At 40.6% G+C, this 9139-nt stretch overlaps 1 protein-coding gene across 1 annotated transcript; it reads right to left on the minus strand.

Annotated features, from left to right (window-relative positions):
* Positions 1-200: 200 nt before the first annotated feature.
* Positions 201-2662, minus strand: LOC131070730 (G-type lectin S-receptor-like serine/threonine-protein kinase At2g19130). The gene has a single exon (XM_058006347.2). It carries the CDS (start codon positions 2618-2620, stop codon positions 299-301), a length of 2322 nt encoding a protein of 773 aa, XP_057862330.2. The 5' UTR covers positions 2621-2662; the 3' UTR covers positions 201-298.
* Positions 2663-9139: the final 6477 nt, after the last annotated feature.

Below are 9139 nucleotides of genomic sequence, written 5' to 3' on the forward strand. Positions count from 1 at the left end.
TGAACTTTCTACAGTCTATATAATTATGCACATAAATTTCTGAAAAAAATTGTGTATATTTTTTAATCAACATTACAGATTGCACTTTAACAATCTATTATCAATTTAACAATCTATCATAGGAAGAAGAAAAAAGAAAAAAATTAACATGATAATATTTAAAAATGTAAGACCTCGTCTATAAGCAGATTACATAAAGTTTTAAAACTAGAAGACATCATCTATGAGCAGATTACAAAAAGTTGAGCAAGCATCTAAATTGTGAAGGTAGCATTGGGGTCGATGAGCATCTAACAATTTATACAATTTCAGACCTCATCGTCCCTTCCAACATTTGCAGAACTTGAGACATGCTTGGCCTGTCATTTTCATCTTCTTTAATACATAGCCGCCCTACTACAAAAGTTCTCCTTACCTCTTCAATATCTACAATATGAGCTATCCTTTCATCCACAATACCCACTATGTTTCCACTCTCCAATTGAGCTGCCGCCCATGTGGGAAAGAATTGCATGCTCATTTGCAGATGTAAGTCGACATTTCTTCGCCCAGAAATGATTTCGAGCAGCATCATGCCAAAACTGTATACGTCCGCCTTGGGAGTTATGGGCAGACCGTAGATCCACTCTGGAGCCACATACCCTCTCGTTCCTCTCGCAGTTGTCAATACACGGCTGAAATCTCTGCCCACTATCTTTGCCATGCCGAAATCAGCCACTTTGGGGCTGAAATCCACATCCAGGAGAATGTTTTCGGGCTTGATATCGCAGTGAATTATGCGATCTCTGCATTCCTCGTGAAGATAAACTAATCCTCGAGCAGCACCCACTGCTATTTGAAATCTGGCATTCCAGTTCAACACCTTCTCTTCTGAATCTCGCGGGAATAAGAAGGAATCCAAAGAGCCATAGGCCATGTACTCATAAACCAGTAGCCTTTTACGCTTCTCTGCACAGAACCCACGAAGGCTGACCAAATTCACATGTTGTATGCTTCCAATTGTGCTTATTTCCGCACGGAATTGCTTCTCTGCGTGCCCTGAAACCTCTAATTTTTTAACGGCTACAAGTGTATTGTCTGGTAGAGATCCTTTGTAGACGGAGCCGAAGGCTCCGCTTCCCAGCTTATGCTTGAAATTCTCTGTCGCAGTTTGCAGCTCTTTGTAGGTGAACATCCTCAGGAACGCTGGCGTGTCATCCTCGACTAATTTCTGCGGCTGTAGATTTGAACGGCGAAGTCTCCATGCTGCGAACACAAGGGCCAAAACAGCAATGAAAAATGCAATTGCAGCAACTGAAATATAAATCTCACGGATTCTACGTGCTCGCATGGATGACGGCTCCCCGAAATCGGAAGCAGCCAACCGAATGTAAACAGAACTGTTATCAGATGAATCGCGAACATTTAATAACTCTCCGAACCATAATTGACAAACAGGAGGACTAGAACCAGTGATAGCGAAAGCGGTGCAGGAGCAATTGTTCAGACAGGCGGCCTGACATCCCTCAAGCATTACTTCTTGTGGGTAAGAAACAGATTGTTCGTTGCTCAAGAATTTGTCTGTCACTTGCAGAAAACCGTCAGTGGAGCCATTGACAGTGCATTGCAGGGGATCTCGTCGAACGCAGCCACTCGCCCACCACTGTTGGGAATTCCAGGCACGATTGTTTTTAGTGATGAAGCCCTGAAGACAGCTGCAAAATTGCATATTGTTGCTGTTGCATGCTCCGTAATCCCCACAGACGCCATACACATTACATCCATCTGCTGGTGCTGACCACACCAAGTTCCACCCAATCTCTTGAACCCAAAAGTACATTCTCAGTTGCCCACTCTTGTCCAAAACAAACCGCGCCTTGGCACTTGCAATCTGTGGATTCAATGTGAAGATCAAGTATGATTTTAAAGGAGAAACGGTCACAAAAGACAAGGACACCATCTTTTGATCTACCAATTCCGGAAGATCACTGAAATGGTCACCAGTCCACTGTCCGCTGTACCAGTATGTAATGCTCTCGTTATAAAGCAGCAGAATCTGCTTACTTTGTGGAGATGGATCCATTCCGAAAGAGAAATATCCAGGCGCTGGATCCCAACTACTTCTCCAAGACGTCAGTTGAAGGCCTTTCCACTGCTTTATCCCTGGCAACCACGTATCCGTCGGATGCTTGAAACTTTCCCAAACAAACACAGAAGTATCGTGCGCCCCTACCAGGACGAAATTGCCAGAATCCAACATCCTTGCCCGAGAGGCTTCCACCATGTTGTCGGATGACCAAATTGATCGCCCATCTAAATCAAACAGTCTGAGATTCCCGTCAGTAGACAGTTTTAATACTCCTGGCATGTTTCTGAGAGGAATCTCCCTATTGGCTACCCAGATAATGGTCTTCTCTGGAATCTGGGCATACCAGATACCAACATACCAATTATTGGTTCCGGTGGGACTTAAAAATCCCAATTCAAAAGTTCCGTTCTTTGATATAATGGTTTGATTTCCACTGAGCGAGCCTCCCAGCGGAATGGTATCTGCTCCATAAACATAAACATCCTGGGAATTGAACCTGTGCAGATGCACAAGTATTGCAAGCACTGTCAACAATAATTTCAACCAGCTCATTTCAATCTTGTTATTCAGAGGAGCAAACCTCAGGAATATGTGTTCGACCGGCTTAGACTCGGGCATACAACTCGGAGTCTTAAAAAAAAAACCATTACTGGTGGTGGTTGAGTTAATCGAAAGCAAACGATTCGATGTTTGAACTAAATCGATACATACAGAAGTAAATCCAAGAACAAACGGATAATGAAGAGACAGGGTAGGCCTCTAGAATACAGGAAAAGTGAGTGAGATTAGGTCATAGCACGATTGAAAGACTTGGCATACAAAAGACAAATGCAAAGAGACAATTGAAGGCGTATGTCTAATAGTTTTCTCGTCTCATATTGATGTTGCTGGTGACAACGTCGCTGTGGTCACAGATACTACAATTGTGTCACGCTACAAATTGATGTAAACGATCATAGAAAATGTATTGGACACCCTTTGTGTGCTTATCACAAATAGTAAACCGTCCTTAATTGGATACTTATTTGTCATTTTTATGTGAATAAGAGGTAAAATTATTGTTGATCATTGGATTATTATATCTTTGGATGTTTAAGTAAAACTTTCTTGAAAAGTACTTTATATTCTTATATATCATTTAGTTTTTTTCATGGTTTACATTTTTTAAAATTAATTATTATTGAACTTTACATCACATAAATTTGGTTGGTTTGTTTAGAGGTTAAATTGGATGATTGAGATTTATAAAATTTTGGAAGACTCAAGTACAAAGGTATATTTGATGAAAAAATATACTTGTAAGAGTGAAATGTGCGCACACATTTTCCATTCATTTTAGACTCACTTTGGCCCTTTTGTTCTCAATATTAAGACTAGCATCCAATTGACATATTTGTGTAAAAGTTAGCCATTGACCAGAGCCTCTAGTGAAACCAACTTCATATATTAGAAGGATATGAAAATGATTCTTATATTTTTTGATTCTTATCTCAAGTTAAATAGGCATAAGTGTGATTTTGACCTTTGGATTTAAAATAGGCTCAAATGGACTCAATCCCAACTACTTGTCTATGTAAGTGTGTGAAATAACCAAGATCTAATGAAGAAAAATCAAGCACAAGATTAACCTAAAAATGAGCATAGTTGACCATTAAAATAAGATGAAGAAGAAGAGAACATATAGAAAGAGTAATTGGGTCGAATCAAAAGTCGAACCCAACACTCAATGAGTGGTGGCGAGTTGCCTCCCAATAAACTAGCATGAGGTGTCGAAACTAAGTTGACACCTCTAATTGACTCCTAAATGATCTTGACAACTTGCATGAACAAGTGTCAAGTAGGAAATGGATGACAAGTAGTCTTAAGTAAGCTCAGTGTAATTAAATGAAATAAATACACTAACACCCCCCTTTAAGAATAACTTAGGAGGATAAGAAGAGAATGGGTCCCAACTACTAAGCCTGGTGAGGTACCCATGTACAATGAAATCTCTCATAAAAGGTTAAAGATACAAAACCCAATGGGAAAAAAACTATCCTCCAAAAAAGAGATAAGAAGAGAAGACCATGAAGCCCCCCTCAAAGTAGAATCTCCTATAAAGAAGCAATGTTGCAACAAGAATGTCAAAGTGTGACACAACTAGGTACCAATGTCGATGAAGAATGACCAATGAATCACTCACTGCAACAAAATAAAGATCAGACATGGAGACACCTGCTTTGAGCATCAACCAAATGCTTATCAATAGTAGATTCGTATAATCTAAGTCTCACTAGAGCCATGCATCAAGTATCACAAGATATTCCTAATCTATGGAGTACAAGAGGATTACATCAAATATGCTATCAATGACAAAGTACAAAGATGTGTGACACTTTATATTAGTGCATTACAATATAGCTCTTGCAAGAGAATCCATATGAGTGTGTAGCACCAGAACTTATAATCAATGGAGATAAAGATGATGATGTAGCAAATAAGGCCTTTCCTTTAATTTCTCTTTATCCTTAGTTTTTTTTTTATTGAAGAAGATGCTTTAACAAAACCAGTTACCCCAATATTTTTTATTTTGAGTAGAAAAGTGAGGTGCTCAATTTTTTTTTTCATGCATTCATGTTCTTCATGACTAGCTTTCTTACATAAAGAACATGTAACTTTCTCAATAGTTAATTTACTTTGATTGAGAAGAGTTATCCTTTTTGAAGTTTTCAATTTTATCTTCTTCCTTCCCTTCATTGTCCTTTTTAGTGTTCTTCTTCTTTCCTTTAGCATTTTGTTGCTTTTCAATTCCTGCAATTAGAGCTTGAGGCTTAGTAGATTTCAAGACACCCATTTGAATTAACTTTTCTTGCTCGCTTGATAGATAAAAAATGAAGTCATCTAGTGTGGGAATTTTCCATGAGCTACCAAGAGCTCTTTAGTAAAAATAAAAGGGTAAGTGCACAAAGATGGTGGTCAAAAAGGGGGGTATAAGTGGACACTTTTTTTTGAAAAAAAATCAGGTGAACCTGAACTTGGAGGGCAAAATTTGAAAGTCATCCACTCAAGATATGAAGATAATCAAAGAACAAATATTGTAGTACTTTGAATCTAGTTTCCAAACTACTAAATGTTTTCAAAATTGGATAAGATTAAGGGGGTCAAATCCTTCGCGCATGAAAAACATACCTTGATTTTTCCGAAAAACATAACATAGTGTCTGACGTGCGCGATCAACAAAGTCATAGTTATATTTAGTATTTTGACAAATCCTTTGGCAGAAAAGATAGTTAAAGAGTGAGAAATAGAATATGTGTATTTTTTTGTTGAGTATTTTGTTTTTTATGATTTTTCCAATCGAAAACATCCTGAAAATTAGGTACCTGGTTCGTGCGTGAAGCATAGGTTGCACTAAGCAAATCGAAAAATACAATTTTTTTTTTATATTGTAAAGAATCAAGTGCAGTACAATAATATATAAAGTTTTTTAAATTTGGATAAGTATACCAAAAGTTATTAAAAAAATGGTGCACCTATGTTTGTGAGAACTATGTTGTTCAAGAAATTCAATAATAATATGTTATTGTTGTTCAAATTTTAAAAGAATTATATGGTTAGAAAGCTCAGAAGATGGGTGAAAATATGGTGGCAATTTTAGAAATACCCACTTGATGAAGTGTAAACCTGATGATGACAAAATTGATAAAATAAAACACGTCAAAAATGGGGGAAATGGAGGGAAATCAAACTTCCAAACCGTAGCTTTGTCATCCAGGACTATTCCAAGCCTAAACAGTCAAAAGCGTGTACGAGGTACTTATGGTATAAAAAGTGCGTATGAGGTACTTACGGTGTAAGAAGCGCATATGCACTATGTTTACTATAAACAACACGTACGCGCTATGTTTACTATAAATAGTGCGTACGGGTCTAAGTTTGTTTAAATTTTGGGTGTGTGTATAATATGATATTGTATATATAATATGTGTATATAATATTTATATATATATGTATATAATAATATATAATATATTAAGTATATAATATACACACATATAAGTGTATTGTCTCCCCCTCTAAAGCACATACAAGGTGCCTCTCTCTCTCTCTCTCTCTCTCTCTCTCTCTCTCTCTCTCTCTCTCTCTCTCTCTCTCTCCTCTACTCCCTCTCCCTCTCTCTGCCCCTTCTCTCTCCTTCTCCCTTCCTCCATACCCCATACCCCATACCCCATCCCTCTCTCTCTCCCTCTCTCCCCTTCTCCCTTCCTCCCTTCCTCCCTTCCTCCATACCCCATCCCTCTCCTCTTTCTTCTCTCCCTCCCTCACTCCATACCCCACTGCAACCATGTCTGCACTTCTATATAAGTAAGTGAATTTATTTCTTGTCTGCAACTTCCTCTTTGATTTTTATCATGTATGCTCTCCTAAGAAAATTGACTGATGGATTTGTGTGTGTATATTGAATAGGAGGATAGAAGGGTCTGAAATTGAACCACGGGTGCATTACCGTGACAAACAAGGAAACCTGCAACAATATTCTTCTCGAATGCATTTTTAATGAGCAGAGAAGATGTGGAAAATAGTGTCAACAAAGAAAAAATGATGAGTCAGAGTACCTACAATATGTTTTTTAGAAAGAAACAACCGGTAGGAAGAGAAAGAGGGAGAAGTAACACAGATGATGTCCTGGAGAATGATAGTGGTGGGTATGCGAGAGTTCCCATGTTGTTTACACAATGCTTGTCACCTAAAGAAATTAAAGTTTGTTTGTAAGCATGGTAGTGGTAGTATATGATGATCATCACTTGTCAAAAGGCTTGGAAGGGTACATACCCATGAAAGAAATCAAGTGTGTAATTCCTATAGTCACAATCGAGATCAGTCCTATAACCTTGCAAATTTAATAACATCATATGTTTTAGAAAGACACTACTCTAGGAATAGGTCAAGCTCTTACACTTGCATTTTAGCAAAGCCTCGTTGTTTGTTCACTTGGAGTCTCTCTATGCTAACAATGGTCTAACTTAGCTATATCAAAACTAAACTACTGATGCTCTATTGTATGATGTTCTATTCATAACTTTAAATAATATATCATTTTATTAGCCCACCATATGACCCCTTAGGTGTCATTAGAGGTCATATTGTTTCCTAAGAGGTCATATGGTGTTCTGTGACCCCTTAGGACACCATATGACCCCTTAAGACACCATATGACCTATAACAACACCATATGGTGTCCTAAGGGGTCATAGGATTCCATATGACCCCTCGAGACACCATAACGACCCATAACAACACTATATGATGTTCTAAAGGGTCATATGGTGTTCTATGACCCCTTAGGACACTATTTGGTGTCGTTATAGGTCCTATGGATGTGCTAAGGGATCAGATAGTTCATATGGACCCCTTAGGACACCCTAATGACCCCTGAGATGTTGTTAGGGGTCATATTATTTTTCTAAGGGTCATATAGTGTCCTCACTGGCAAGACGAACAGGAAAGACGGTCTCACCCTTACAACACCGTATGGTGTCGTTATGTGTCTTATGATGTCCTATGACCCTTATGATACCTTATGACCCCTTAAGACACCATATGGGTGTCGTTAGGGGTCATATGGTCTCCAATGACCCCTTAGGACACCATTTGACCCCTTAGATATCCACATGGTGTGTGGTTATGGTCTCTCTCTCTCTCTCTCTCTCTCTCCATCTCTCATCTCCTCTCTCTCTCTCCTCTCTCTCTCTCTCTCTCCATCCCCCCTCCTTCTTCTCTCCCTCTCTCCCTCCTCCCCTCTCTCTGTGTCTCTCTTCCTCTCCCTCCCCCCCCCCTCTCTCTCTCTCTCTCTCTCTCTCTCCCCCCTCTCTCTCTCCCTCCTCCCCCCTCTCTCTCTCTCTCTCTCTTCTCTCCCTCTCTCCTTCCCCCCTTCCACCCTCCTCTCTGCCTCCCCCCTCCTTCCTCTCCTCCCTCCCACCTACTCTCCCCCCTCTCTCCCTCTCTCTCCCTCTCCCTTCCTCCATACCCCCTTCTTCTCTCCATCCCTCCCCCTCTCTCTCCCCTCTCTCTTCGTCCCCCCCCCCCCCTCTCTCTCTCTCTCTCTCTCTTCCTCTCCCTCCCCCCTCCTTCTTCTCTCCCTCTCTCCCTCCTTCCCTCTCTCTCTCTCTCCCTCTCTCTCCCTCCCCCTTCCCCCCTCCCTCCCTCCCCCCCCTCCCCCTCCCTCTCTCTCTCTCTCCCTCTCCCCCTCTCTCCCCTTCTCCCTTCCTCCATACTCCTTCTTCTCTCTCTCTCTCTCTCTCTCTCTCTCTCTCTCTCTCTCTCTCTCTCTCTCTCTCTCTCCCTCCCCCCTCCTTCTCTCCCTCTCTCCCTCCCCTCCCTCCCTCCCCCTCCTCTCTCCCTCCCCTACTCTCCCTCCCTATCTCCCCTCCCCCTACCTCTCTCCCTCTCAACTTCTCCCTTCCTCCATACCCCTTCTTCTCTCTCTCTCTCTCTCTCTCTCTCTCTCTCTCTCTCTCTCTCTCTCTCTCTCTCTCTCTCTCTCTCTCTCTCTCTCTCCCTCCCTCCCGGATGAATAAATGATGAACAATTAATACCAACCCGGTACTAAGAGGGGGGGGGGGGTGAATCAGTACAGACAAAAATATCTCTTTCCTGAACCAGTTTGACTGCAAACACTGCACTTGATTAGCAAGCAATAACACCGGTCAAAATCAAAATCAAAATACTACTGGTAAAACATAGTGAGAATGTGAAAGACATAAACCGGTAACTCTTAGCTTTTCACATAATCTAATCCCTCATTTCCACTTCACCCTTATGCATAAACAAGTAATCTATCACCAGAAATATAATGACTGCTAGTTCAACATGTTTAACCACTTTGACATAAAACACTAAACCATCACATGAAAGGCATCACACATGACACACTGATGTTTCATGTGGAAACCCAACTGGGAAAAACCACGGCGGGGATGAATACCCACAAGCTGTTCTTTGAACTCTTTTGAAGTCCGCTCTATTAGGAGCCTAGTCCGGTTAAAGACTTTTACAATAGGTTCTACTAGGAACCGATCCTACTAGGGATTA

The sequence above is a fragment of the Cryptomeria japonica genome, chromosome 6 (assembly GCF_030272615.1).
Source record: "Cryptomeria japonica chromosome 6, Sugi_1.0, whole genome shotgun sequence".
Taxonomy (NCBI): domain Eukaryota; kingdom Viridiplantae; phylum Streptophyta; class Pinopsida; order Cupressales; family Cupressaceae; genus Cryptomeria; species Cryptomeria japonica.

Coding starts and splice junctions, on each gene's coding strand:
- LOC131070730 (XM_058006347.2), bottom strand. CDS start 2,620: ATGAGCTGGTTGAAATTATTGTTGACAGTGCTTGCAATACTTGTGCAT.